Source organism: Aythya marila, assembly GCF_965140915.1.
Source record: "Aythya marila genome assembly, chromosome: 18".
Lineage (NCBI taxonomy): Eukaryota > Metazoa > Chordata > Aves > Anseriformes > Anatidae > Aythya > Aythya marila.
The window spans coordinates 1,148,260-1,175,330 of record NC_139059.1 but is presented as its reverse complement, the minus strand read 5'-3'; the positions used below and the strand labels follow the sequence as shown (position 1 = coordinate 1,175,330).

General features: G+C 65.6%; 4 protein-coding genes across 6 annotated transcripts in view; 3 read left to right on the top strand and 1 right to left on the bottom strand.

Annotated features, from left to right (window-relative positions):
* SLC38A10 (solute carrier family 38 member 10) overlaps positions 1–8,221 on the top strand; it is a 31,027-nt gene extending 22,806 nt beyond the window's left edge. The window contains exons 12-16 of one of the 2 annotated variants that reach the window (XM_082774820.1): positions 1,377–1,547; positions 1,803–2,228; positions 2,810–2,932; positions 4,820–4,999; positions 5,224–8,221. In XM_082774820.1, coding sequence (XP_082630946.1) covers positions 1,377–1,547; positions 1,803–2,228; positions 2,810–2,932; positions 4,820–4,999; positions 5,224–6,326 — 2,003 coding nt within the window. In that variant the 3' untranslated portion in view covers positions 6,327–8,221. Of the gene's footprint in view, positions 1–1,376; positions 1,548–1,802; positions 2,229–2,809; positions 2,933–4,819; positions 5,000–5,220 lie in introns of both variants that reach the window. The other variant, XM_082774819.1, reaches the window with a different exon arrangement.
* On the bottom strand, positions 8,220–9,264 carry NDUFAF8 (NADH:ubiquinone oxidoreductase complex assembly factor 8). The gene is made up of 3 exons (XM_082774821.1): positions 9,126–9,264; positions 8,530–8,640; positions 8,220–8,420 (listed from the first exon to the last, which is right to left on the bottom strand). The coding sequence occupies exons 1-3, from the start codon at positions 9,261–9,263 to the stop codon at positions 8,403–8,405; spliced, it is 267 nt and encodes an 88-aa protein (XP_082630947.1). The 5' UTR covers position 9,264; the 3' UTR covers positions 8,220–8,402.
* A 344-nt stretch (positions 9,265–9,608) lies between these two features.
* Positions 9,609–13,320, top strand: TEPSIN (TEPSIN adaptor related protein complex 4 accessory protein). The gene is made up of 13 exons (XM_082774617.1): positions 9,609–9,681; positions 9,890–9,962; positions 10,109–10,200; positions 10,328–10,421; positions 10,621–10,688; positions 10,795–10,873; positions 11,076–11,147; positions 11,276–11,482; positions 11,605–11,779; positions 11,930–12,043; positions 12,181–12,259; positions 12,386–12,520; positions 12,703–13,320. The coding sequence occupies exons 1-13, from the start codon at positions 9,640–9,642 to the stop codon at positions 13,186–13,188; spliced, it is 1,716 nt and encodes a 571-aa protein (XP_082630743.1). The 5' UTR covers positions 9,609–9,639; the 3' UTR covers positions 13,189–13,320.
* Positions 13,321–13,591: 271 nt separating this feature from the next.
* Positions 13,592–26,386, top strand: CEP131 (centrosomal protein 131). Of its 2 annotated transcripts, none has more exons than XM_082774587.1 (26): positions 13,592–13,964; positions 15,396–15,579; positions 16,010–16,095; positions 16,498–16,612; positions 16,824–16,933; positions 17,365–17,478; positions 17,597–17,746; positions 17,968–18,085; positions 18,759–18,875; positions 19,584–19,740; positions 19,893–19,966; positions 20,080–20,262; positions 20,500–20,691; positions 20,826–20,963; positions 21,488–21,613; positions 21,719–21,835; positions 22,255–22,357; positions 22,544–22,745; positions 22,982–23,089; positions 23,197–23,314; positions 23,433–23,507; positions 23,599–23,741; positions 24,246–24,423; positions 24,497–24,693; positions 25,855–25,915; positions 26,010–26,386. In XM_082774587.1, exons 1-26 carry the CDS (start codon positions 13,870–13,872, stop codon positions 26,082–26,084), a joined length of 3,336 nt encoding a protein of 1,111 aa, XP_082630713.1. In that variant the 5' UTR covers positions 13,592–13,869; the 3' UTR covers positions 26,085–26,386. The 2 variants fall into 2 exon arrangements, with proteins under 2 accessions (XP_082630713.1, XP_082630712.1); XM_082774586.1 differs by having other exon boundaries at positions 13,593–13,964; positions 19,866–19,966.
* The last annotated feature ends 685 nt before the right edge of the window (positions 26,387–27,071 follow it).

Below are 27,071 nucleotides of genomic sequence, written 5' to 3'. Positions count from 1 at the left end.
CTCACTCCAGCCCCAGCTCCTCCGTTTGCCTGGAAAACTTCCTCTCCTGTTTTTTTTGTTTTTTTTTTTCCCCTTTTTTTTCCCCTTTTTTCTTTCCCAGGGCCCCTGCCAGCAGCGGGCACCGCTTCCTGCGCTCGGATTATTCCTGAAAGGAGGAGCGTCCTGCCCTGACTCGCTGAACTCTGGGCACTCCCTCAAAGAGGGAGAGACCCCTGAGCACCAGGCTGGGGTTTCTCAGAAAGCCCCAGTCCTTTTTTTTTTCCCCTCCCAGCAGCAGTGCTGAGGCAGGGAGGTGCTGACCGCCAGCCAGCGCCGGCGCGCGGCCCTTCGCGCCCGGGGCCAAGGAGCCCGGGGTGTTCCTGGCACGGCTCCCTCTGGGCCACGATTTGTTCTTTTTTTTTTTTTTTTTATTTTATTATTTTTTTTTCCTTTTCCCAACTTGGGTAAGGCCCACGCAGCTGAAGTTGTGGCAATCTCCTCTTTCCCATGAGTTCATCTCGTAATAAATCGCACCAGCCCTGCGGAGGGGGAGGAGAAAATTGAAAGATGTTTATAGAATTAATTCCCCAAAGGAAATCACAAGGGGGGGGGGGGGGAGGGCAAACGGAGGGGGGAGAGTTGGGAATTTTTTCTTACAGAAGACGATTTTTTTTTTTTTTTGCTGTTTGTTGGATGGGAAAAAAAAAAAAAAGCACAGTACAACTTCAGTGCTGGGAAACAATCACGTTTCCTCCTCCGCTGCTCTTCCAGGGGAGAGCGAGCCCTGTGCTCACACGGGACAGGTCTGGGGGCCAGCAGGGCCCCCTCGGACCCCAGGAGCTCCCACGGGGCTGCTCTGGTGCTGGGTCCCGTGTCCCAGGAGCCCCCCATCCCTTTGGGGAGGGGTGACGAGAGCCCCAGATCCCTCAGGACCCTGTCCTGATTGCGCTCCTGGCTGCGTGCCGCCTTCCCTGGGGTCTCACCGCTCCTCTCCCTCCTGCTCCTCGCGTCATCGGGAGGGCTACGGGAATGCTCTTGCAAAAAAAAAAGGGGAAAAAAGCAAACAAAATTAATAAAAAAAAAGGCTTGGAGCTGCTCTGCGGTGCGGGTGGGTGCTGGGGGCTCCCTGCGCTCGCGTGCCCCGCGGCGGGCAGCCGGGCGGATGCTACCATCTGGCGGCACGGGCTCGCAGCGGCAGCGGCTCCGCGCTCGTGGCTTCGTCGGAGAGGCTGCAGGGAGAGCAAACGGCGAGCGGAACAAAGCCCCCAGCCCCTCGGGGGGGCAGAACAAAGCCCCCAGCCCCTCCGTGGGGAAGCAGCTGCAGGCTCGTGCTGGCGGAAGGGGGTTGCGGCGGCGGGGCCGCGCGTAACCCGGCGCGATGAACCCTCCGTCCACAGAGCAGAACCCCGCGGTGGAGGAGGCGGAGGATGACCGCGATAAACCGAAGCTGCTGGATGAAAAGGAGGAGATGGAGCAGCCGCAGATCAAGGTGCCCATGGAGGTACCCAAGAGGGACGAGGAGAGAGGGAAGCTGGAGGAGAAAGTGCAGCTCGACCGGCCCGACCAAGGTCAGGAGGGAATTTGGGGCAGGGGCGTCAGCTTTGGGGCTGGGAGGTGCGTGAGAGCGTTTCGGTGAGGTCAGGGTCCTGATCTCAGCTGGCTGCCCCGTGGGCTGAAGGCGATTTAGTGTTTGGGGCTCGTTAGGGGCGCAGCCTCTCGGTGAGGAAGCAGAAGGGTGACGGGTACCGGGCACGGCTGCGCGTGCTGGGAGCCTGCTGGCTGTTATTTTTGCCCCCTGTAACCCTACCTGCTGTCTGCCCTAGGGATCGCCCTGCCCGTGGGGGAAGCGCACCGCCACGAGCCGCCCGTGCCGCGGGACGAGGTGCAGGTGGACACGGGCCGGGAGCGGGAGGAGTCCGACGAGAACAAGCTCGGGGCAGCCAAAGGCGCCGCCGCGCCGCAGGAGCCGGCCCAGCCCCAGCCCCATCCCCAGGAAGAGGCGCTGGGCCCGAAAGAAGGGAAGGAAGCGATGGCTGAGAACCGACCGTGGGGAGGGACCGACGAGCCAGCGAAGAATCCCAAGCACGTCCCGGAGGGGAAGGTGCAGCAGGGCGGCAGGCCGCCCTACAAGGAGCAGCAGCCGGCCCAACCAGCGCCGGACGGGGAGCAGAAAGCTGAGGCTGGGGAGAAAACAAAGCTGCAGCCCCCCAGGAAAGCAGAGGAGGCTGCAGAGAAGGAAGCCGAGCCCGGTAAGCTCCTGCTGCAGCGGCTCACCCCAGCGGATTCCTCTCGCCCTGTAAGCTGCCCCCCGGTTGCTCCTACCCGCGTCCCAGCCTTTCCTTTCCGCTGCACGAGATCAGCCCGGGAGCACGCACGGCCCCTGCGGCAGCTGCTGGGGAAAGGGAGGAATCTGGTGGCTTTGACAGCTCCTGGAATATCTGTCAAACAGTTGTTGGCTGGCCTACCAAATGTCAGGTGCCATGCTGTTCCCCTGCGTCTCCAAACTCGCTGGGGACGCGGAGCCGGGAGCTCTTGACAGGTAACACATTGCTAAGTGCCCGTCTAAAAGCTGCTCGGAACCCCTCTCGCATTTTAATTGGCCGAGGTAGTTAGCGCTGGCTCGCTGCCACCGCTCTATGAGGTTGTTAATTTATTTATTTATATATATATATATTTTTTTTATTGCTTCCCTCGCAGCCGCCGGGTTGAATGTAAACGGCGCTGCTTGGGCAGGCGGGGCCGGCACGGCGCGGAGTCCTTGCGGAGAACCTCTCCTGGGCAGCCCTTGCTGAGCGTGGGGCCTGTTTTTTTTTTTTTCTTTCTCCCCCAGGTGAGAATCAGGAGCTGCCCCTCCCGGATCGAGCTGCCCCAGCCCAGCCCCAGCAGCCGGAGCCGAGGGAGAGCAGGAATGTGGAGGAGAAACAACCCGAGAATGCGGAGAGCAAGCTGGAGGGTGAGTGCTTGGCCCCGGGACCGGGGACCTGGGCTGTGAGCACCGGATTCCTCTGCGGGAGGGACGTGCCAGCGCTGCCTGTCCTGGCTCTGGGGAGCACATAGCTTTGGGCTGTCGTCACCTCAGTGCTCGGTGCCTGTCTGCAGCGGGCTAACGCCTCCGGCGGAGGCTGGCACGCTCCCGGAGAGGTCCCTGGCAAGGCGAGGCCGGCTCCGGGACGTGAGTCACTGGGGGCCAGCCCCGGCTTCCTGCTCCAGTGCCAGCAGTGCTGACTCAACCCGAGCACAGCCAGCCTGAAACCCTTTGGGTTCTGCAAAACTCAGAGCCCGGAGGCAGAGGGAGGTGCCTGGGCATCGCCCTGGGGTTGTTAGCACAAGGAGGGGGGAACCCGGCCTGCCCCGTCCTCAGGGTGCTGCTGCTGGGCCCCCAAATTTGTGGTGCCGTGGGGGTTTTGGAGCCAGGGTGGCTCACGGCACCGTCCCCAGGCCGTGCAGTTCCCTCGGTGTGATGCCCTGGGGCTCTGCTCCGGACCCGATGGGACGTCCGTGGGCATTGCAGCCAGCAGGCTGTGCTCGTGGGGCGCCTCCTGCCCTCCTGGTTCGGTGGCCACGTCCTGGTTTTTAACTCATTTCTTGGTTTTTAACTCATTTCTTGCCTTTTTGCGTTGCAACGGGGCTGAAAAAGCTGAGCGTGAAAAGCTTGTAGCGGGTACTGGCTACGGGGACTCTGCACGTTTCAGGGAGGATTTGGGGTCGGAGTCTTTTTGGGGCTTCCATCTCTGCCTGGGGAACATGCCCGGGAGCTCTCCCATCTCCAAACCTCGGGGCTGCTCCTCGGAGCCGTGGCTGCAGCTGCCCTGGGCGGCGTGAACCCGAGAGCTTCCGCTGGGTAATTGTTGGGGATGTTTTTTATGAAGGACGCCTTTCAGATCCAGCCCGAGCGCTGGCCGGGGCCTTTCCGAGATCAAAGGAGGAGCGGGGAGGCGGCACAACCTGTTGTTTGCCTGGAAGAGGTGTGTCACGCACACACTCACACATGTTTGCGAAGCTCTCGGGGAGAAATTCTTTGATTTGGCTGAAGCCTTTGCTGTGAAATTCTTTGATTTGGCTGAAACCTTCGCTGCGGGCCCGGCCCAAACGTTCCCATGCTGAGCCGGGACCCGCGGGCCTGGAGGACGAGGCAGAGGAGTGCCTGCTGCTCCCAGTGCTTACCCGGAGCAAAGTGTGAAAAATAAACAGATCTCGAGAAGTCAATTGCTCTCGGAAGGGGCCGAATTCCCCCTCCTCACCCAGCTTTCAGCAGCGCAGTGAGAGGGGAATTCCAGAGGCCCTTGACTCTGACGGGGACTGGAAACACTTCGCTGTGGTTATTAGCGGGACGGGGGAGGCAGCGTGTGCCGGGAAGGGATTAGCAGGCAGCATCCCTTTTTAATTTAAAGGGCGTTTCGCAGGAGATTGGTTTTGACACGATTTCCTCCGGGGCACGGCAGGCTGGAGACACCTCGAGCTGCTGCTGGGGGAGGCGAGCGGCAGCGGCCCCGGCCCTCGGCTGGGATACGTCCGACTGTCCGGGAGGAGAGGAGGCAGCAGCGTTTCCGTGCAGACCCGGGGCTCATACTTTGGGCCTGACGTGGGGTTTGCAGCGAGTGAATCAGCCTGAGTCACTTCTGCTTGGCCTCGATCGCCCCCGGCTGCTCCCTGCAAGCCCAGGAGCCGCGTGCGGGCACCCTCAGCCCCTCCACTGCCTCCTTTTGCTTTCCGTTTGCAGGGCAGCACTGCCCCGCTGAGGAAAGGCGCCGCAGCCCCTCGAGTGCTGGGAGATGCTCAGTGAGGATTTGGGGTCAGGGATTTTTTTTTTTCCTTATTTTTTTTCCTTTTTCTCTTCTAGATGCTGGGCAGGCGAAACTGCTCGATCACGCGGTGCTGCTGCAGGTGATCAAAGAGCAGCAAGTGCAGCAGAAGCAGCTGCTCGACCAGCAGGCGAAGCTGCTGGCTGTGATCGAAGAGCAGCACAAGGAGATCCACCAGCAGAGGCAGGAGGAGGGAGGAGAGGAGAAGCCAAAGCAAGGTGAGGAGAACACGGGGGGGAGCGTGAGCAGCGGTCACTGCTCAGAGCAGCTCCGAAATCAGGCTGGGGGGGATCCGAGGCCCTTTGGCACGCAGCAAAATTCCCTCTGCAGATCCCTGCCTGACTGTGGGGGAGCCCCTTTTGCAGGATGTGGTGGCAGGGGAAGGGAACCCGTCGCTTGCTGTAAGGAAAAGGTTTCATTGTCAGTTTTTCCTCCGCAGCAGAAATGCAGCAGGAGCCCGCCGCGCCTCTGGCCAAGAGCAAGGAGGAGGAGAGCCCGGGGGCTAAACAAGAAGCTGCTGCCAAGGCAGGGGGTAAGGAGCCCCCCGAGCCCCCCGTGGCGGGGCTGGGCAGGCAGCCTGCGGAGTCAGCCGAGCAGCGCAGGGGCACGGCAGGAAAGCTGGAAGAGGCCGGGCACAGGCGCGAGGTTCCTGGGGTTCCTCCCAGGGAGCGGAAGGCGCCGCAGCAGGAGAGCGACAGAGCTGCTAAAAAGGTCCCGGAGAACTGGGACGCCCAGGATGCCAGAAACCAGCTAGAAAAGAAGCCCTTGGCGGAGGATTTCGGAGGAGCCAAAGCTGGGAGAGACGTCCAGGAGAAGAATTCCCTGAAAGCCGTGGAAGCGGCCACAGCTCCCATCCAAAGAGAGCCGCCGGGGGCTGCCAAAGTTCCGAGAGCGGCAGGAAAAGGCCTGGAAAGAGACTCGGGAGCAGAGCTGAAAGCCAAAGCTCTGGGTCAGGTGGAGCCCAGAGAGCCGGCGGTTGCCCCGGGCTCCTCGAGCAAACTGAAGGTGGCCGGGAGCGAGCAGCACCCGCGGGAGCAGCGGGGAGCTGAGGGGGCCGAGGGGGCCAGCAAAGGGCAGGGGAAGGACGGAGACCGTGGGGAGAACGCGGTGGAATTGGCTCAGGACCCTCAGGGAAGCCTCCGGAGCAAGCAGAGGCGCGTGGAAGGGCGGCTCGTGAACGATGCTGAGAAGAAACCGAGCCCGGAGAACGCCGCCACCCGCGGGGACAGGAGCCGGCAGGAGCACGACCTCAAACCCAACCGCGACCTCAAGCTGCAGGCGGACCTCGACCTGCGCCGCCGCAGACGGGAGCTGCTCCCCCCCCAGGAGGAGAAGGAGAAGGAAGGGGAGGATGAGGAGGAGGAGGAGGAGGAAGGGGCGCAGGGGGCGGGGGTTTTAATCGGCCTGAACCCCCTCCCCGATGTGAAGGTGAACGACCTCCGCAGCGCGCTGGAGACGCGCCTGAGCCAGGTGGCGGAGGGGGCGCAGCAAGTGGTGCGCAGCCGGCGGCTCCGGCAGCTGGGGGGGGCTGACGGCAGCGTGTGAGGGGGCTGGGGGTGGCCGTGGGGGTCCGTGGGGAAGGTTTGAGATGGGCAGTGGTAGCTCGGAGCCCGCAGCACCTTGCGGGACCCCCGGGGCCGTGCTCGGAGCCTGCTCGGGTGCTCTGCGGGCTCTGCGGGGGTGCCACCGCTCTGCGCGCACCCCGGGGGGCTGCGGGGATGGCAGTGAGGAAGGGCAGCACCCCTGGGTGCCCGCTGCCTGGCAGGGGCTGCCACCCAACCGAGCTCCCCCCCGGGTGGCTCTCGAGGGTCCTTTTTGCATCTCGTTGCTATCAAATCGTTCTCACATCTGGGTTCCTACCCGATCGCCTTCCCCCCCCGGCTCGCAGCTCCCCTTTCAGACCCGAGGGGCTCCCCCGTGAGGTTCCCCTGCCTGGAAAGGATTCCCTGCTCTGCCGGGACCCCCGCCCGGCCCCCCCCTTGCCCCGCTCTCGGGGCAGATTCCTGCCTCGGGGAGCTTCCCTCCTGGAGCAGCACCGGGCCAGGCACAGCCGAGCGTTCGGCGTCCCTCCTGACGCGGGCGCTGTCAGCCCTGCGTGGTCAGGAGGTGGCTGTGGCTTTGGAACCCCCCCGTGGAGCAGAAACGCTGCCTTAAACGGGCACAACCGCTGCCCTTGTGCTGCCTCTGCTCGCAGGGACCCAGCTGGGCGGCGGCGCGCTGGCAATACCGCCGAGCTTGGCTCTCCTCCCTCCGTGCGCTCTCCTCTCTTCTCCAGCTTCCTTTCTCCTCTCCAAAGTGCATTACAAAGCTCAACCCGGGGGCTGCAGCCTGCCCCCCGCCTTGATTTTTTTCTGCAAAAGAATGACTCGTTTAGGAGCAAAAAAAAAAAAAAAAAAAAAAAAAAAGGAAAAAGGGCAGACTGGGGGGCTTGGCTCAAGCAAACCTACCTCTTCTCTGACTCGATGGAGCCGTTTGTGTCGTCGTGTTCCTCCCAGCCCCGTTCCGTGCCGTGTTTGCATCCCTCCGTGTGGGTTCTGTGCCCCTGTGTTTTACGAGCAGGGGAAGGAGCTGCTCGCGGAGCCCTGGCTCGCTGCAGGCTCCCAGCCCGCTGATTCATCCCATTGTTGTTTTATTTTTACACCCTGACGCGCGAATGTAAGAAAGAAAAATCCCAAAGCTCTCGCTGGAACGGCGGAACCTCCGCAGCCCGCAGCCTGCAGACCTCATCACTGTGGTGGTTTTTTAGAGATCTCACTCGGATCTCCGAGTGGCTTCGGTCGTTGAGCCTCGGGGGGTTTTGTGCCTGGAGGGACCTGGTGGAGCCGGGGACGGGTTCTGAGCTGCGTGCCCGCTGCTGGAAGGAAATCCCCAGCCCCTGCTTTAAGGGGATTCGGCCCCTGCTTCTCCAGCAGGACCCCCCCGTGCCGCTCCCCCCCGTGCGTGTCTCGGTTGTGACGGTCGTGGCCTTAACCCCCGGGACCTCGTCGTGCCAGCGAGCTTCTCCTTTGTGCCGCCCCAAAGCACAAACCCCGCTGCGGGGAGCTCTGAGCTGCAGCTTTTGGCAGGCCCGGGGCAGGAGAGCGCAATCCTAAGCACGACCCCGCAGGCCTGGGGGTGGGTTTGTGCTTTGGTCCCCCCCACCCCGCAGCACCAAGGAGCCTTTTTACAGCAAAAAGGAGCTGGAGGGGGAGCTCCTGGCACCCCGCAGCAGGGAGAGGACGGGCTCCTGCCCTACCCACAGCACCGACAGGGACACGTTGGTGTTTTTTTGAGGACTTACTGGCGTTTTTGGGGACTCGTTGGCATTTTTCGAGGACTTGTTGGCGTTTTCGGGGTGACCACAAAGGACCAAAGAAGCTCCCGACGTTCCTCAGCGCCGCCAGGAGAAGAACCCAACCCCGCCGGGGCTGTGCTGCACATCAATAAAAAAAGCTGAAGCATTTTTATCCCAATCTTTATTTTTTTTTAAATAAATCGGGGAAAGAGCCGGGGGCGGGGAGAAGGAGCCCGGGAGCTGGGGCCGGCCGTTTTGGGAGCCCCGGACTCCTTCCCCCTGCCTTGTTGTGCTGTCATGACTATCATCATGTCACGACTATCGTCATGTCGTGACTATCGCCGCCGTTACGTTCTCGCCGCTGCCTGTGGAAACAACCGAGACGCTGCCGGTCACCGTGGGTGGCACCAACCGGTCCCCCCCCCGTTATCAGCCCCGTTATCTCCCCGTTATCTCCCCGTTCTCCCCACGTACCGCTCGGTTGAAGCACTCCCGCAGCGCCCTGAACTCCCTCAGGCAGCCGTCCCGCCGCACCTCCCCGCTGCCCGCCGAGGCCGCGGCCACGCAGCGCCCGTAGGCGGCGGCCTGGGGGGGACGGGGAGGGGGAGAACGGGGTTAAAAAGGGGTTGGGGGGGGGGTTACCGGGGGGAACGGGGGGTACCGGGGGGGTAATGAGGGGGCACGGGGGGGGCTGCAGGGTATCGGGGGGATATGGGGGGGTATTAGGGGGTATGGGGGGGGTCACCGGGGGGTACCGGGGGGGTACCGGGGGGCTTTGGGGGTACCGGGAGGGAAACGGGGGGTACCGGGGGGGGTCGCGGGGGGGCTGTGGGGTACCGGAGGAATATGGGGGAGTATCGGGGGGACACCGGGGAGGGGCTGAGGGGCACCGGGGGGGTACCGAGGGTGTACGGGGGGTACCGGGGGGTTACCGGGGGGGGCTGTGGGGTACCGGGAGGGGCACTGGGGGAGTACCGGGGGATATAGGGGGGTACCGGGGGGTATCGGGGGGATACCGGGGAGGTACCGGGAGGGCACCGGGGGTCCGTGTGTCCTCCCCCGGCCCTCACCTGCTCCCCGCAGCCCCCCAGCAGCGCCGGGAAGCGCCGGAGCCGCGCCCGCGCCCGCAGCCACACGCCGCGGCCCGACATCGCCGCCGCCGCCGTCCCGTCACACGCTGGGCGCCGCCATGTTGGAGCGGCGCTCATTGGCCGCCCGGGCTGTCCGTCACGCCGCCGCGCCCTCGCGTTGGGGGAAGGGGAAAGCCCCGCCTCCTCAGCGCTGTGATAGGTGGAGAGCGGTGCGCTGCTAAACGCTGATTGGTCGTCCCCGAGGCTTGCTCGGATTGGACAGCCGTCTCGGGTGGCTCTGATTGGTGGAGGGATCGCTTGTTTACTTCCGGCCTCCCGCCCTGCTACCGCCGGCGTCAACCTCGGGGGCCGCTTCCGCCTGGAGCCCCGCCCCTTCTCTCTGCTGACTGGCTGATCCGCGGCACCTCGCCCTCTCATTGGCCAGCATCCATTTCCGGGGGGGCGGAGCCGTGAGGCCGCGCCGGGGCCGGGCAGGGCCTGTACCGGGGCTGTCATGGCGGCGCCGCTGCGGGACCGGCTGTGCTTCCTCAGCCGGGTACGGGCCGGGCCGGGAGGGGGGGGCTGCGGGGGGGGCGTGACGTCACCCTGCTACCCGTGACGTCACCACGACACCCGTGACGTCACGGCGAGAGCGGGCCGTGACATCACGGGGGATTTGGGGAGGAACCGGGGAGGGGAAGAACCGGGGGGGGGGGTCCCGGTGCTGGGCCCTGACCCCCCCCCTGCTCCCTCCCCCCCCCCAGCTCCCGGTGCTGCTGCGGGGCACGGCGGACGAGGACGGGCCCTGCCCCGGGTACGTGCTGGAGGAGATCGCCAGTATCCGGGGAACGGGGGGGGATGGGGGGGGATGGGGAGGGCTCGGGGGGACCGGGGGGGTGAGGGGAGGAGCGGGGGGGACCGGGGCGGGGGGTGGCGGAGGGGAACGGAGCAGAGCAGGGCACGATCCCTAACGCACGGCCCAGAGATCTCCCGCGAGTCGCCCGGCAGCAGCCAGTGCCTGCTGGAATACCTGCTGAAACGGCTGCAGAGCGGCTCCTGCCGCGTCAAGCTGAAGGTACGGGGCTGTGGGGGGCCGTGGGGGGCTCCATGGGGCTGTGGGGGGTGTGTGGGGCTCTGTGGGGCAGCCCCAGCCCCCCGGGATGGCTGCGGTGCGGCTGCCTGACCTCAAATCCCCTTGGCAGGTGCTGAAGATCCTGCTGCACACGTGCGCCCAGGGCTCCCCCCAGTTCGTCCTGCAGCTGAAGAGGAACGCCGTCTTCATCCGGGAGGCTGCAGGTAACGGGGGGAGGAGCGGGGCAGCGGGGGCAGCGAGCGGCTCCGCGGGGTGCTGGCAGGCTCAGCCCAGCCCTGCAGAGAGCCCAGCGCTGCTCCTGCCCCTGTGGCTGCTCCGGAGGCCGAGCTCTGCCCGAGTCTGAGTTTCTGCCCCGTTCTGGGAGCTGAACGTCTCCCAAAAATCTCGCCTCGTGCCTTGCAGCGTTCACTGGGCCCCCAGACCCCCTCCATGGCAACAGCTTGAACCAGAAAGTGCGGGCGGCTGCGCAGGTGAGTGCTGGTCCCGATCCCGCTGTGCCCGGGGCACTGCTCGGGGCCTGGGGCAGCTCTGGTGCTCCCCGGCCCCCTCTGCCCCTTCCCCCTTCTCTCCCGGCAGGATTTGGCCAGTGTTCTCTTCTCGGATGCTGCTCTCCCGACTCCTGCCCCGCTGCCTGCCCGTCCCCTGCCTCCCGCGGGTGAGTGCAGGGCCCTGCAGCCCCCACGGCCCCCGTCCTGTCCAGGGGAGCTGGGAGATTTTGCCCTGAGGGCTCTCCAAGTGCCCTGCTCTGGGTCCCAGCTCCCCCAGGCAGCCCCAAAAGCTCCCCTGGGGGACGAGCAGCAATAGGGGGGACCCCGACGTGCCCGTGCTCTCTCTGAACGTGCCCTGTACCCCCCCAGGCATGGGTTCCAAGCCCAGCCCCTGCAGCTCCTTGCAAGGATTCGGCTTCAGCAGCGAGAGGAGCGGCTCCGGTAGGTGCTGGCTGCTCGCTGGGCTCTGCTCTCCCCCCTCTGTGAAACCCAAGGGCTCTGCCCTGCCCCGTCCCTGTGAAACCCAGACCCCGGGCGCAGGCTCTCAGCTTCCCAAGCCTCTCTCCCAGGCTCTGCAGGTGAAGCCCTGCTCAGCACCATCCAGCGAGCGGCCGAAGCGGTGGCCAACGCCGTGCTCCCCGCCCCGGAGGCTCCCCGGCCCCCCTGCAGGGAGCTCCACGAGGATTCCTACCAGCCCGTGAGGGCTCCCTCTCCCTCCAGGAGCTCGCCCAGCTCCGCCAGGCCTCCAGCGACCACCACAGCTCACAGCACCCGAGGTTTGTCCCTCACTTCTCATTTTAGGGTGGCTGCTGGGGGGGTCTGGCAGCGTCCCAGGGTGTTTTGGGCTCCCCCCGGGGCCGTGGTGTCACCCCCCGGTTTGCCGTTGCCGTTCCTGCAGCGAGCCACCAGCCGGGGCTGGCCGGGGGCGGCTGGGAGGAGGCGGACAGCGGGCACAGCTCGCAGGATTCCTCGCAGGACAACGCTGACCTGAGCCGAGCCTCCGACTCCTACAGCAAGTCCGGCAGCGACAGCCACTCCGGGGCCAGCAGGGACCTGGCAAACGTGGCCGAGAGGTGAGAAAAGGGGGTCCGGGGGGGGTTCCCCTTCCCCTGAATCCTTCCGAGGCGGCTCCGTCCTCTGCACGGTGCCCTGTTGGTGCTGCCAGGCTGAGTTTCCCTTGGGGTCTGTCCCCTCTGAGCCCTGTTCCCGCTGTCCCCGTGCAGGGTGGACGCTGAGGGGCCGGGTGACTGCCTGCGGGAGGTGAGCCTGGTGGCGGCGCTCACCCAGGGCCCCAGGGTGTTCCTGAGCAGGGAGGAGGCGCAGCAATTCCTCAAGGAGTAAGTGCCCGAAGAGGGAGCTCCCCGTGAGCCCGAGGGGGGCTGTGGTGGTTTAGGAGGTCGGGGGGGGGCTTCTCCCTCGGCTGGGGGGGCTCCGAGCTGGCTCTGGGGGCTCACCCCTGCCCCTTTTCACCAAGGTGCGGGCTCCTGAACTGCGAGGTGGTGCTGGAGCTGCTCAGCCGGGCCCTGCAGGACCCCAGCGACAGCGTCCGCATGGTGAGAGCCTGTGCTGGCTGCCCCCAGCCCCTGGGGGGGGGGGGGGCTGCAGGAGCAGGGGAAGGAGCTGGGAGGTGGGGGGGGTGTTTTCGGTGCCCTCCCCGCTCAGCTCTCCCCTCCCCGCAGCGCTCCATGTGCGCCATCTCGTCCCTCATGTGCTCCGACCTCCTGGCCCTCGACCAGATCTTCGCCGTGACGCAGCAGCACCTGCAGCAGCTCAGCCAAGGCAGCCCCGGCCCCGTGGCCAACCGAGCCACCAAGGTGACCACCACCATGTCCCCGTGGCCCCTTCCCAGAGCGCGGCGCTCCCAGGGACCGGGCTGTGCCCCCTGCCAGCCCCCTGGGAGCCGTTCCAGGTGTCACAGAGGGGCAGGAATTCTTTGCCTGCCCCCTGCCGCTGCCCCAGGAGCTGATTTTCCCCTCTCCCACCTCTTTTCCCCCAGCTCCTGCGCCAATTCGAGGCTCTGTGCAGGGGCCGCCCGTCCCCGAAGAGCCCCCACCCCTCCGTCCTCCCCGAAGCTTCGGCCCCGTGCGCCGCGGACCTGCTGACGGACGTCCCCCCCCTGCCCAACGAGGGAATCCTCCAGCCCCTGAGCGTGGCCCCGCTCCCCCCTGCTGCTACCCCGGCCCCCGGGGGGGATCCCCGGCTGCAAACGGAGCCCTGGGGGGAGCCCGGCCCCACGGCAGCAGCCACCCCAAGCGAGCAGGAGGCAGCGAGCAGCAGACTGCAGGGGGACACATCCACTGCAGCTGCCCCCCCCCGCAGCCTGTCCCTTTTTGCTGGCATGGAGCTGGTGGCCCGGCCGGGCACGGTGCTGGCCCCCCTCTCCCCCCACGAGGAGCCGCGGACGCTGCCCCAGCCCGAGGATGGGGCCGGGCCCGCTCAGAGCGGCCGGGAGCCTTCTGCCTTCTCCTTCCTCAACGTGTAGCTGCTGTCACACCCGGCCCTGGGCCCCCCCCGTGCTGCCCAACCTTTGGGGGCTCTCTGGGGGCGCGTTCCTCGGCTCCCCCCGCGGCACCGGAGGGCAAATAAAGGAGCTGCCCCGCAGGGGAGAGCAAAACGGGGCTTTGGCAGGGAGCTGCGGGCGGCCGGGGGGGTCTGGGGTGTAGCAGGGGCTGGTGCCGGAGCTCAATAATTGGGCTGTGTCCCCCCCCCAGTCCGTTTTGGGGAGCGATGTCTGGGCACCGTGGGGCTGGGAGTGGGGCTGGGGGGGGCTTTGGCTCCCTGGGGCCGGTGGGAGGGCAGGGAGGGGGCATGGGGCTGCCTCGGGGGTCTCTGCCCGGCCACGCTGGGGCCATGCAGCCCCCGGTAACCTCCGGTAACCCCTGATAACCCCCGGTAACCCCCTGATAACCCCCGGTGATCCCTGATAACCCCGGTGACCTCCAGTAACCCCCAGCCGGCGGCACCAGGCGGCGCCGGGATTCGAACCCGCGGCTCCCCGGCCTGAGGCCACGCCCCCAAGCCACATAACCACGCCCCTCACCCACCAAATCACGCCCCCTCCTTCTAGACCACGCCCCTCCCCTTTTCCCCCCCGCCCCCTTTTCTCCTCCACCAACCCCTCTCCCCGCCCCGCCCCTCCCCTGACCGGCAGCCTCGTCAACCAATGGGGCGGCAGCCGCCCGCTCGGCCTCCACCAATGGCGGCGCGGGGGCGGGGCCTCGGGGCGGTGCGGGGCCGCGGCGGCGGAGGCCCGGCCGGGTGAGGGGCGGCCCCGCGGCGGGGGCGGGGGGGGGGGCGCCCTGGGGGCCCCTTTGGGGTCTTTTTGGGGTCCGCGCTGGGTTCGACCCCTCTAGGGTCCCCTTTGGGTCCACTTTGGGGTGTTTTGGGTCCCCTCTGGGTCCCTTTTGGGTTCTTTTGGGGTCTCTTTGGGGTCTTTTGGGTTCTTTTGGGGTCTCTTTGGGGTCCCCTTTGGGTTCTTTTTGGGTCCGCGCTGCGTTCGAGTTGGGTTCGCCATGGGACCCCTTTGGGGTCTCCTCTGGGTCCACTTTGGGGTGTTTTGGGGTCCCCTTTGGGGTCCTCACTGGGTCCCTTTAGGTCCCCTTTGGGTCCCCTTTGGGTCCCCTTTGGGTTCTTTTGGGGTCCCTTTAGGGTCCCCTTTGGGTCCGCACTGGGTTCCCACCCCAATCCCCATAGGGTCAGTGTTGGGTTTGAGCTGGGTCCCCTTTGGGACCGCTTTGGGATCACGTTGGGTCTGTGCTGGGTCTCCCTTGGGACCCCTTTAGGGTCTGTGTTGGGTCCCCTCTGGGTCCCTTTTGGGTCCATGGTGGGTTCAGGTTGGGTCCCCTTTGGGTTCACACTGGGTTCGCACCGTGATCCACATCGGGTCTGCGTTGGCTTTGAGCTGGGTCCCCTTTGGGGCTGCTTTGGGACCACGTTGGGTCTCCCTCTCATGTCTGGGTTTCCCTTGGGTCACCTTTGGGTCCACGTTTAGGGCCCCTTCGGGGTCTCTTTGGGTCTCCCTTAGATCCCCTTTGGGTCTGCGGTTGGGTCCCCTTTGGGCTCATGTTGTGTTCACTTTGGGTTCTCTTTGGGTCTGTGTTGGGTCTCCCTTGGGTCCCCTTTAGGTTTGCATTGAGTCCTGTTTGGGTGCATTTTGGGTCTTCTTTGGGTCCATTTTGGGTCCCCCTTGGGTCTGTGTTGGGTCCCCTTTGGGTTCACGTTGGGTTCGCACTGCAATCCACCTTGGGTCCATTTTGGGTCCCCTTTGGGTTCATTTTGGGTCTTCTTTGGGTCTCTCTTGGGTCCACTTCGTGTCCACATTGGGTCCCCTTTGGGTTCACGTTGGGTTTGCAATCCACATTGGGTCCATGTTGGGTTCGCTTTGGGTCCCTTTTGGTTCTATGTTGGGTCCATTTTGGGTCCCCATTGGGTCCATTTTGGGTCTCCCTTGGGTCCCCTTTGGGTCCACATTGGGTCTCCTTTGGGTTCACGTTGGGTTTGCGCTGCAATCCACCTTGGGTCCATTCTGGGTCCCCTTTGGGTCCATTCTGGGTCCCCTTTGGGTCCATTTTGGGTCTCCCTTGGGTCCCCTTTGGGTCCATTTTGGGTCCCTTTATGTCTCCCTCATGTCCCCATTGCGCTCGCTCTGCTCTCCACCCCCCGTCACCCACCTGCCCTCTCCCCATGCAGGATGAGGAGCTCCCGGAGCAGCTCGTCGTGCCGCGGTGCCGGCTGTGGCGGCGTGGCCGTGGACCTGAGCCTGACGGGGCTGCCCGTGCCCGTCCTGCGGCGCCCCAGCAGCGCATCCCCCGCCAAGCACGTGGCTCGCTCCCTCTCCGTCGTGGCCGATGGCAAACCCAAGAGGAACGCCCTGGTGGGTGCCGCGGGGGGACCCCTGGGTGCTCCCGCGCCCTCCTGCCTGGGGTCTGAGGGGCTGGGCGGGGGTCCCGGGGGGCTTCGTGTGCCCCCCCTGTTCTTTTTAGGATGAGCAGGGCTGCTGTGGGATCTGGGCGCTGTGGTGCCGCGCTCCCAAACCTCATCCCCTGTAATTTTCTGCTTGCTGGGGCCCCCTCTCAGCTCTTCCCTGTACCTTATGGGGCAGTGTCAGCCTCTCCAGCCCCTTTTCTCCGTTCAGTGCTTTCCCTCTGGGAAGTTTTGGGGTCCTGGGGTCTCCTGCTGGGTTCTCCAGGTTTTCTGAGCAATCCCCGCTGCCTCGGCGGCTTCCCTCGCGCTCATCCCCTGCTCCGGGCACCCCAACCCTGCCCCTGTGGAACCTTGGCTGAGCTGAACTCTCTCCCCCTCAGGAGGATGCGGGGTCCCGGGCCATCAACAACCTCCGCAGGTCCAACAGCACCACGCAGGTCGCCCAGCGGGCCAGCAGCGGGCACAGGTACGGCTCCCCCAGCACCGAACCGGGATGGGACCACGAGGAACCCCCTGCTCCGTGCCCCCCCCGGCCCCGCGAGGGGACCAGAACCCAGCAGAGCGGTCACTGAGTCCTGTCCCACGCACCGGGGGCTCTGGAAAGGCACAGAGTGGTTTTTTTTTTTTTGCAGGGGAGGGCACGTGGGTGGCATTTGGGGAGCCTCCTCTTAGCGCAGCCCCTCGGGGACCCGCCAGGCTGCGTTAGGGGACAAAACTTTAGGATCAAAATGTTAGGATCAGAGCCGCCTGCCCCTGCGCCCCGAGCAGGATGAGATCCCTGCTGCTGCTGCCTCGTTGCCGTTTGTCATCTCGATGTTATCCCCAGCACACGCATCCCTTTCTCCTCTCTGCCTTCCCCCTGCTGCAGCTCGGAGCAGGCAGGAGCCTTCCTGGCCTTTTTTGAGAGCGCTTCTGGTGGAAGAAAGAAAGGAACCACCCCGAGCACGGCGTCCCCGGAGCAGAAAACCACCTGGAACGTCCTGGTGAGGGCAAGGGCTCGACGGGGACACGGGGCAGCTGGCTCCTGGCACGAGGAGCCGGGATTTTGGGTGGGATTCCCCTCCAGCAGGCGAAGCCGCGGGGGTGCGGGGCAAAATCTTCATGATGTGGGGCAGAAATGAGCTCTGGGGGAGGGATGGGGCGCGGGGGAGGCATTTTTGGTGCTGGCTGAGCCTCGTGCCCGGCCCCGTGCAGGACGATCAGCCGCGAGCCCTCCCGGCCCCATCCAGCTCCGAGCCAGCAGCGGGCATGAGGAAGAAGGAAGCGGCCGTGCTGCTGGCAGCCAACTTCACCGCCAACAACAGGTAGGGGGGCAGCCCCCCCGGGAGGAGCCCGCAGGGGAGGAAACAACCCAAAAAATACCCGGGCGGGAGAGCTGGGGCTGTGGGCAGCGTGCCGGTGGGGTTGGGTGCTCGAGGGAGGGTGTTTGGGGTCTGGGAGAGGCCAGAAAAGGGAGCAGCAAGGGGTGAAAAGCTCAGGGGCAGGAGTTTGGGGCTGCTCAGGCCGTGTCTGTCTGTCTGCCTGCCTGTCTGTGCGTCCGGTAGCGGCCCCAAGGAGCCAGCTCGGGGCTGGGGGTGCCGGCGAGGTCTCCCCTGCTCCTTACCCCGAGGGGTGCCCTCGTATGAGGGGTGGCGGCCACCACGCAGGGGGGGGTGCAGGGCACCCGCTGGCCCCATCCCCGTGGATCTGACGGGCCCTGACGGGTTCTATCCCCCCTACAACAACAAAAAAAAAGGAGCAACAAGGGTGCGATGGGGAACTGCGTCACCACCATGGTGCACAACAACTACACGGCCGACAGGGGCCCCGCGCCCAAAAGCTCCAACCAGGCTCCAAGCAGCAACCTCAAGTAAGTGCTGGTGAGGACACGGCCTTGGGAGGGGGCTTTGCTGCCCTCAGGGGGGTGCTGCCCCCCCCCCCCCCCCGTGTGCCGTGCCGCAGCCACGTGGTGTCATTTTCTGCCCTAGCAATGTCGTCAAAGCCACCGCCAACGAGGAGAGCGAAAGCAGCAGCTTGGTGAGGTCGCAGAAGAATTTCTCCAGCAACAACAACGCCGCCCGCAACAACGCCGGCGGGCTGCCCCGCAGGAGGGAGGTGACTGAGGAGGAGGCGGAGAGGTGAGGCTGAGCGCGGGCTGCGCCCTGGTCCCTGGGACAAAAAGGAGCTGTTGGGGGGCTGTGTTGGCTTCCCCTGCCCCTGACTCCGCTCTGCACCCCCGGGTTGTCAAAGGAATGAGTTCCTGCTCCCCAAAACGGCTTCCCCAAGCCAGGGAGAGAGGATGAGGGTGCCAGGGGGGGCCGTGGGGCCGTGGGGCTGACGCTGCTCCCTTTTTTTGCAGGTTCATCCAGCAGGTGAACCTCGCCGCCGTCACCATCCAGCGCTGGTACCGCCGCCACGCGCAGCGGCACAAGGCAGGAGCGGCGGCTCTGGGGCGCCTGCTGGCTTCCAGGAGGGAGGTTGGTCCCCGGGGGCAGGGGCACAAACCCTGCTGGGTGTCCCCGTTGTGACGGGCACCGTTTGTTCCCGGAGCCTGCAGACCTGCTGGCCAGGACCTGAGCTGTCAGTGCTGGGGGCTCTGCCCCTCGCAGCGGGGTGGGGAGGGTCCTGGCCCCGTTCCCCGCGGTGCCAGAGGGGTCCAGGAGCCCTGCAGCCCCTCCCCGTCCCTCTGGCTGCAGGGACGTGGCAGCAGCAGCACAAATCCTGCTGAATTCGCCCCATCCCAGACGCCCTCGTGGTCAGAGGGGGGAGCCCTCCCTCGGCTGGCTGCACAGCAGCGAGGTTTTGGCTCCTTGGAGAGCGCCGTGGCCTCGGCGGCTAATTGTGGGGCTTGGTGCTTAATTATTTATCCAAACAACAGCGAGTGCCACCGCTCCTGCATGTGAGCTTCTATTTTTGAGCCCCGTCTCCGTGGTGGTTTCAGCCCCGGGTGCCCGATGGTTGCGTTTGGTGCCCGAGGAGAACCAGCAGAGTTCCCTGCCGGCTCCGTACCCGCGGGAGGGGATGGCCGGGGGTGCAGCGAGCCAGGGTTGGGGTGTTTTGGGGTGTTTGGGGTGCCTCCTTCCCCACTTTTCTGCCCCGGGTGGTGGCTGTGGGAGCTCTCACTCAGCTTTGAGCTTTTTTTCCTGGCAGGAGAGGCAGCAGCAGACGGAGGAGGGGAACATCCTGGGCCTGCAGGAGCGGAGGGATGAGGAGCGCAGGAAGATCCGAGAGGAGAAGGCGCGGCTGGCGCGGCGTGCTGCCATCCAGGTAGGGACAGAGCCTGGGGAAATGTGCCTGCCCCTGGCCCCTGGGCTGCCCGGCTCCGTGAGGCAGTGGCAGGGCCTCTCCTCCTCCTCCTCCTCTTTCCACAATTCGGAATTTGAGTGAGCCTTGGGGACGCAGCGCTCCCCGTGGAGACGGAGGTGCCACAGAGCAGTTCGCCTCTGTGCTCCTGCCAAGGCTTGGCAGCTCCTCCAGAGCTGGTTTCGGGCTGTTCTCGGGGAAAGGGGAGTCCCTACCGTGGAACTGGGCACGGCCAGGGATGGGACTGGTCCCAGGAGGGGTCGGGGCCCTGCAGGGTGGCTGCGTGCCCCTCTGTGCCCTCCAGAGGCACCTCACCGCCCCCGCCGTGCTCCTGCAGTTCCCTTGGGTGCTCCTGGGGTGAACCCGAGGGGTTGGGCCAGGGGGCAGAGCACGGGGAGGTGCCTGCTGGCTTGCAATGTGGTGGAAAGGGGTTTTTAAGAGCCCCAGCTCCCCTTTGGCCCAAATGGAGTCAGGTCTCGGCGGGGGTGCTGGCGGGAGGCACAGCAGCGAGCAGCTGGAGGGTGGCGAAATGCTGCAGCAGCCTCACAAACACGTGTGCCTGTGCCTGGAGCCACTTCCCAAAGCTCTGCCAAAGCCCCCCAAGGCCCAGCAGTGTCCCCCCACCCCGTGGTGCTCGGCTCCTCGAGCTGCAGCTCCTTCTCCCTCCCGCAGGAGCTGCACCAGAAAAGGGCCCAAAAGGCTTCAGGGGCGAAATGCTTGGCGGAAGAAGAGCTCGCGCTGGTGAAGGAGAGCAGGAGGGTAGCAAAGAAGAAGCCTGCCAGGCCTGCTGCTGCCACGAGGAACGATGGCCTCAAAGCCAACAACGCCGGTGCGTCCCCCTGCGTGTCCCCCAGCCCCTGAGGCCACGTGGGACGGGGACAGGAGAGTGGCAGAGGAGCAGTTCTCAGCCCAGGGTGTGGGTTGTGGTGTGTGAGAGCGGTCTGGTCCCTGCAGATGCCAATTTCCACGCTGTCACTGCAGAGCCAGAAGCAAGCAGCCCGGCGGAGCTCAGCGCCGTGCCCTCGCAGGGGCAGGGGGCAGAGGACAAGCTGCAGGTGGGTCTGGCGTCGGCTCGAGGGGCTCTCCCGGCACTCGAGGGGCTCTCCAAGCTTGGGTTTGTTTCTCTGGAGATTGGGCAAGCTTCGAGGTGCCTCTGCCTGTCCTCCAGGACGTGAGCTCCAGGGAGACGGGAGGCGAGGACCCGGGGACCGCGGGGACGGCCGCCAGCAGGGCTCAGTCCAAAGTCACCCTCACCGAGCTGCTGGACACCCTCAGGCTGCTGGAGGAGGAGCCAGAGCTGCTGCCCCCCCCAAAGCTCTTCAAGAAGGAGAAATACGCCTGGATAGACGGGGTGAGCAGCGTGAGAGCAGGGTCCCCTGTGGGCTGCCTCCTTCTGGGGCGCGCTGGGTGGTGGAGGGTGAGAAAAGGCTGAGTTGCATCCCCGTGGAGGAGCAAAACCATGTGAGGGCTGAGCACGGAGGAGGAGGCTGCCTACTGGGGTGCACTGGGGGGACTGGGAGCAGCCGGCACCTCCCCGGGCACCCCTGGGGCTCGCCGCCTTCCCCAGCAGCTCCGTCATGCCCCGCAGGAGCCCGGCTCCAACTCGCTGACCGCTGACAACTTGGAGAAGCTGGGGAAGCTGAACCATTCCCCCGGGGTCCCCGAGGACGGGGCGCTGCTCTCGGAGGCCAAGCTCCAAAGCATCATCAGCTTCCTGGACGAGATGGAGAAATCCGAGCAGGAGAGGCCGCGCTCCGCCGCCTCGGCCACGCAGCGGGAGGTGGGCGCTGAGCACCTGGTGCTTGCCAGGGTGCTGAGACCCCCCTGGGAAGGGGCTCTCCTTTTTTTTTTCAGAGCCTAGGCGCCCTCCAGCTCCTCTCACTCTTTTTTTTTTTTCCTTTCCCCACGTCCCAGGGGCTGCTCTCCGAGGAGGAGCTGGCGCACTTGGAGCAAGCGTCCGCTGTTGCCACGGAGGTGACGAGCTCCATCGTGAGGCTGAAGCTGGAAGTGGAGGAGAAGAAGCGAGCCATCAGCCTGCTGCAGACAGCTCTGGTGGGTGGCTCGGCTCCTCCTGCCCTCTGGGGAGCCAAGGAGCAGAGCCCTCAGCGCCCGTTCCCTGGAGCAGAGGCTCTGGAGCATGGGGGCACGGTGCTGCGGGTTGGGGTTCCCATCCATCCTCCAGCAGGGCCAAGTCCTGAGGTGCTCCCTGAGCTCTCAGGGGAGCTGCAGGGCCATGGGGTGCTGGGTCATGCAGTGATCTTGGCTGTTGTTAGCATGGGAAGGATCCTCGAGGTCCTTCCCCGTCCTGTGGGCTCTCTCCGTGCTCCCTCGTGGTTTGGAAACCACCTCAGCCGGTGCCTGGCCAGCGCTCAGCGCGGAGCTGTGCTGAATTTTTTCCTTTCCTCCACCCCTGGGGGTTTGGGCGGCCCCGCTGACAGCAGGGTGGGAGCTTGGGGGACCAGGGGCTTGGTTTAGCTGCTTGGGGTGAGCTGACCCAGCAGGGCTTTCTGTATTTGTTCCGTTTTCGGTCTGCTGGTCACTTCTCACCCCCCGTGGCTGTTTCTTGCACCCGCCAGGCCCAGCAGAGGGAACTGACCGTCCGGCACGTCCAACAGACCGAGAAGGAGCTCGGCCACCAGCTGAGGCTGCAGAGGGAGCAGTACGAGGCGGCCATCCAGAGACACCTGGCCTTCATCGACCAGGTCATCCTCACCTTCCGCAGCTCGAAGCCCGCCGGCCGGGCTGGAGGCGCCCTCCTGGCTGCCTCACGCCTTCCCTTTTTCCCCCTTTTTTCCCCCCTTCCCCAGCTCATCGAGGACAAGAAGGTGCTGAGCGAGAGGTGTGAGGCTGTGGTGGCCGAGCTGAAGCAGGCGGACCAGAAGTACAGCAAGAAGATCAGCCAGATGCAGGAGCAGCACGAGCTGGTGAGGAACGGGGCCGGCGGGGTGCGGGGAGGTGACATTGGGACCCCCGGGGGCTCACCTGGGGCCTGTGCCACCTTGGTGCCACCTTGGGGACCCCCTGCTGCTTGGTTTTTGGGGAGCTGGGCGCAGGAAATCGGTGTCACCCCCAGAGGTTTGTCCTGGCTGGGTGGGGGGCACTCTCTCTGTCACCCCAGCAGGGGTTTTCCCAAGGGTTTTGCTTCCCCCCCGTGCTGGGGGTGGGCAGGCAGCAGCAGCCCCGTCCTGTACGGGGCGGGGGGCACTGGGAGAGGGTGGAACCGGGGCTGTGCGTGGCTGGGGTCCTCGTCTCCTGCCTGCACCTTGCTTTTTGGGCTCCCAGGGTAAGGAGGGATCTCCTCCCTGGCTTCCCTCGTGACGGCTTCCCCTTGGCTGCCCACCAGGAGCTCAGGAAGCTGAAGGAGCTGATGAGCGCGACGGAGAAGATCAGGCGGGAGAAGTGGATTGATGAGAAAACCAAAAAGATCAAGGAGATCACCGTGAAAGGTACCAGACCCCAAAACACCCGCTCTGCCCTTCCCTTCCCAGCCTCTCTGTGCCGAGCCAACTCCTGCAGCTTCCCCACCAGCTGCCCGGCTCCCCGGGGGCGCCTGTGCTGGCCCCAAATCTGCTGCTTTTACCCCCAACCGGCCCTGAGGCCGTGCTAACCGTCCTCTCCCCTTGCCACCCCAGGCCTGGAGCCGGAGATCCAGAAGCTGATGGCCAAGCACCGGCAGGACATACGGCAGCTGAAGATGCTGCACGAGGCCGAGCTGCTGCAGTCGGGCGAGCGGGCGGCGCGGCAGTACTGCCGGCAGGCCGAGGAGCTGCGCAGCCTGCTGCAGCGCGAGAAGGAGGAGCAGGGACAGAGGGAGAGGGAGCTGGCCCGGCAGCGGTGAGCACTCCAGGGCACGGGGGCGGTGGCCAGAATGGGTGTCGGGGTGGATTCGTGGTGCTGACGGGTTTGCAGCACTCAGTGATCTCGTGGAGAGGTGTCGCGGAGCCTGGGGTGCGCACGGGGTGGGAAGGGGCAGGGAGAAGGGAAAACCACGTAACACTGCCCTGCCCCAGGGGAATGGGTTGCTCTGAGCCTGGCAGCCCCCTGAGGCCGCTTATTCCCCCCCCTCCAAGGTGTGAGAAGCAGCTGGAGCAGGAGGAGCAGGCGCTGCAGCAGCAGCGGCGCCGGCTCTACGCGGAGGTCGCCGAGGAGAAGGAGAGGCTGAGCCAGCAGGCGGCCAGGTGAGAGCAGAGCCAGGAGCCCGCACGCCTGGCAGCCCTTGGGGGGCTGCTCGCCCTCGTGGGGGCTCCCTCGGGGGCGCTGCGAGCTCGGCTCTGTCCTCGGGCAGGCAGAGGGCGGAGGTGGAGGAGCTGCGGAGGCAGCTGGAGGCGAGCAGCTCGGCCGTCACCGCCGCGCTCAAGGAGGAGCACGCCAAGGAGCAGGAGGAGAGGGAGAGGAGGCATCAGGTCCGTCGCTCCTCGCCCCCTTCCTGATGAGCAAGGCACGGCCCCGAGCTGCGTGCTGACAGGGCTGGGAGCCCTGGAGGCAGCAGTAGAGCTGAGCAGTTGTCCTGTCTCCCTGCAGGCAGAGGTGAAGGTGCTGAAGGAGCGGCTGGAGATGGAGAGGCAGGCGTGGGAGGCAAACTACGTGAAGAAGGAGGTAGGGCCAGGGCTGCTCTCCCCTCAAGGTGTTAACGCTGAGCTCCGAGAGGGCTCAGGGCAACGCTCAGCATCTTTGTGGCCGTCCCCAGGAAGCCTGGCTGCTCGCCCGGGAGCGGGAGCTGAGGGAGGAGGTGAGGAAGGAGAGGGACAAGGAGATTGAGCTGGTGATCCAGCGCCTGGAGGCCGACATGTCCTCCGCCAAGGAGGAGTGCGAGAGGGCAGCGGAGAACAGGTGAGGAGGGGGACGTGAGCCTGCTGAGTCCTTCCTCCCAGTTCCCTTTCCTGCCCCCGAGCTTTGTGCCTCCCCCATGAGCTCCAGGCACCACCTGCGTGGGCTCCTGAGCCACCTCTGCGTGTGCGAGGGCACGGGGAGCATGCTTGGCACTGTGCAGCACGAGCTTGGGACAGAGCAGCTGGTGGGGACAAACGTCCTTCCCTCCCTGGCACACCGCAGGGTGTGTGCCCCTGCTCGCCCCCCCTGGAGAGGCATCCTCGGGGGTGTCAGAGCGCTGTGGCAGCGGGCAGCCTTCCCTAGGCAGATGTCTGGGCTGGAAAGTGGCAGAGAAACCACTCCAAACACAGCCAGAAATCATCCTGCACCTCCTGAAACCATCCTGCACCTCCCGTGGGGCTGATCCTGCGCTGGCTGCAGCGTCGTGGTCGCTGCTGCAGCCTTGGAGGGGGGGTGCTGGGGGTGCTCCCAGCTCCGGGCTGAGCTCTCCGTCCTCTCCTCCAGGATTAAAAGGATCCGGGACAAGTACGAGGTGGAGCTGCAGGAGCTGGAGAGGTCGGAGCGCAAGCTGCAGGAGCGCTGCAACGAGCTGAAGGGGCGGCTGGCCGAGCTGGAGGGGGAGAGCAGCCGCCTGCAGGGGCTGCTGAAACACCGGGAGCAGGAGCTGGAGGAGATACGGAAGGTGAAGCCGAGAGCACGGCCGGGTCCCCGTGGGCATCCAGCACCCTGGGGTCACCCCTTTGCCCCCCCCGTAGGTGCGGGACCAGCTGGCCCAGGAGCGGAGCAGCCTGGCGGAGGTGATCCGGGAGGAGTTTGCCACCAGGCTGGTGGGCACGGAAGAGGAGAACAAGAGGCTGAAGGCGGAGATGGTGGAGATGAGAGCCCGGCAGCGCCTGGAGCTGGACAGGGTGGCGCGGGAGAAGGACAGAGAGCTGGAGGAGGTGCACAGGAGGTGAGGCAGCCTGGCCGGGCTGGGTGGGCTCGCAGCCGGGGTGCGTTGCCAGGAGTTTGGCTGCGGTGACTCCTCGGGCATGGTTTCCCGTCCCGGTGGCACCAAACGGGCAGCGCTCACCCCTGCTTTGCCTCCACAAACCCTCTGCTCCTCGTGGTGCCTGCTGGGCTGCTCGGTGCCACCCAGTCCCCGGGGTTGCTGCTCCCCTGGGTGGCTGCAGGACGGAGGTGCCGGGAGATCCCCGTGCCGTGCAGCTCCACGTGCGAGCACCCGAGCACTCCGTGCTCTCTGTCCCCTGCTCTGGGCTCTTTTGGGGCACCTGGGGGTGTCACCGTGCCCTGCAGGCTCCCTGCTTTCAAGGGCCCAGGCTGATGATCCCCAGGAGCACCCCAGCACCGAAGGGGGGGGGGCAGGGGCTGCGCTCGCCTCTCCAGCAGGGCTCTGGCACCGTGGGGCTGTGCTGCGGGGGCTCAGCACCAGCAGGAGCCGGTGCTGGGCTCGGCATCAAGCAGCCAGCGCAGTGCTTCCTTGCTTCCCTCCCCGTCTGCCTGCGGGGGAGGAATTTTATCTCCCCGGGAAGGCATCGGCTGAGCTCTCTGCCAGCTGCCCCGCTGGTACAGCCAGACCCAGCCCTGCTGCCGGAGCCTGCAGGGAGGAATTTTGGGGGAAAAAAGCTGCAGTGGGAGAGCTTCGCATCAGCACGCGGAGCTCAGCGGCTTTCCCAGAGCCAGCCCGAGCGCTTCCCGTTCCCTCTGAGTCACACCCTGAGGGGGAGCGAGGGGGGTTCCCCGTCAGTCCCATGTGCACAGCCTGGCAAAACGGGGCAGGTTTGGGGCTCCAAGAGCCGTGGGAGGGTCTGGCCACGAGGCAGCGACCGTGGGTGTGAGAAAAAGGAATATGTGTCCTTGTGGCCTTGTTAATAATTAGGTCTGGTGAGGCTGGTGTCCCCTTCGTCCTGCAGGGGACTTGATGCAAGCCGTGTAATGCTCCCAAAGTGGCATGAAGGCATTTATAGCACGCCCTGGCACCCCTTTTAGCTGGGGGGTTGCAGAGGAGAGGGGCTGCCCATCCTGGGGTTGTTTGAGCCGTGCCAAAATCACCGCCCTGAGGCCCGGGGGTGCCTGGACCCCGTGCTCAGCCCCTCTCCATCCCCCTGCTCAGGGTGAAGACGGCCGTGGCGAGGAAGGAGGAGAACGTGAGCAGCCTTCGCAAGCAGTACGAGGTGAGCGAGGGGGGCTGCTGGGGGGGGGCTGCCCCTGCCCCGCTGCTGCAGCCCTGCCCCGGCCACAGCTCCCCGACCCTGCGCACTCTTGCAGGCGGCGGTGCAGCGAGCCGAGCACCTGGAGGCCCTCCTGGAGCAGCAGCGCCAGCAGCTGCTGGCAGCCAAATAACCCCTCCCCACCCAGGATTTGATTTTTTTTAGTTTTATTTTTATTTTTTTACGCCTCGGCAGCGCTCAGCTCCCTCTGACGTTTTACCAATAAAAGCTCTGCTGGTTTCTACGGCCGTTTCTGTCGGATTTGTGGCCGGGGGGGGGGGGCAGAGGGAAGCCTCAGTGCTGTTGGCATCCTCGTTTTTTGTTTTTATTTATTTTTTATTTGCTCTCCACGGGTGCGTTTATCCATCCCTTGTGTGGTGGTGTCGGGGCAGGAGCTGCGTTTGCTCGCGGTGTGTGCGGGCAGCAGTCGGTGGTGCTGGGTCCTGAGCCTCGTGGTGGGAGCTGCGGGGCTGAGCCACGGAGGCAGGGCTGGGCTTGGGGAGCCCCTTTTGGTGCTGCGGGAGCTCAGCACCTCTCCTCGTCCCAGCTGGCTGCCCCCAGGCTGGGTTAGGGCAGGGCTGGAGGGAAGAGCTGGGGCAGGATGTGATCCCACAGCCCCTGCTCCCTGCAGATCTCTCAGCACCCCCCTGATAGTGACGGGAAACGCCTGGACCGAGCCCGGGGGCATCTGTTTCCTCCCAGCAGGACGTGCTGATGGCTGCCTGCAGGCTCTGCTCTCCGAGGAGGCCGGGGTTTGGTGCTCGGGGCCAGCAGAGGCTTTGTCCTCGGCGTCCCGGGGCGTTTCTCATCCGTCCTGCCAGCCCCTGCGCCCCGCTGCGGCTTTGTGCCACGGGCTCTGCGCTCACAGCAGCGGGGTTGGGTGGGCTGGGGCACCCCACAGCCTTGGTGCTGGGACCCCCGTCCTCTTGGGGGGCTCCCAGGAATGTGTGTGGGGGGGTCCTGGCCCTGATATGGGGCCGGGGGGGTGCTTGGGTGCTTCCTGTAGATCCTGATCTGTTCCTGCCCACGGCCGGGGCAGGGGGCTGCTGCCTGGCTGCGGGCACGAGGCAGGGGGGGTCCCAGCCCCCCAGGATTTGGTGTTTGCTGGCTGAGGCTGCGC

Excerpts from the sequence above, each read along its gene's own strand:
- NDUFAF8 (XM_082774821.1), bottom strand. The coding sequence starts at position 9,263 with ATGAGCGCCGCTCCAACATGGCGGCGCCCAGCGTGTGACGGGACGGCG. Across the intron at positions 8,641-9,125 it reads TGGGGGGCTGCGGGGAGCAG|GCCGCCGCCTACGGGCGCTG; the intron begins GTGAGGGCCGGG and ends CGTCCCCCCCAG.
- TEPSIN (XM_082774617.1), top strand. The coding sequence starts at position 9,640 with ATGGCGGCGCCGCTGCGGGACCGGCTGTGCTTCCTCAGCCGG. Across the intron at positions 11,148-11,275 it reads CAGCGAGAGGAGCGGCTCCG|GCTCTGCAGGTGAAGCCCTG; the intron begins GTAGGTGCTGGC and ends CCTCTCTCCCAG. Across the intron at positions 12,044-12,180 it reads GCGCAGCAATTCCTCAAGGA|GTGCGGGCTCCTGAACTGCG; the intron begins GTAAGTGCCCGA and ends CTTTTCACCAAG.
- CEP131 (XM_082774586.1), top strand. The coding sequence starts at position 13,870 with ATGGGGCGGCAGCCGCCCGCTCGGCCTCCACCAATGGCGGCGCGGGGG. Across the intron at positions 16,096-16,497 it reads CGGGCCAGCAGCGGGCACAG|CTCGGAGCAGGCAGGAGCCT; the intron begins GTACGGCTCCCC and ends CCCCTGCTGCAG. Across the intron at positions 17,479-17,596 it reads GCTCCAAGCAGCAACCTCAA|CAATGTCGTCAAAGCCACCG; the intron begins GTAAGTGCTGGT and ends TTTCTGCCCTAG.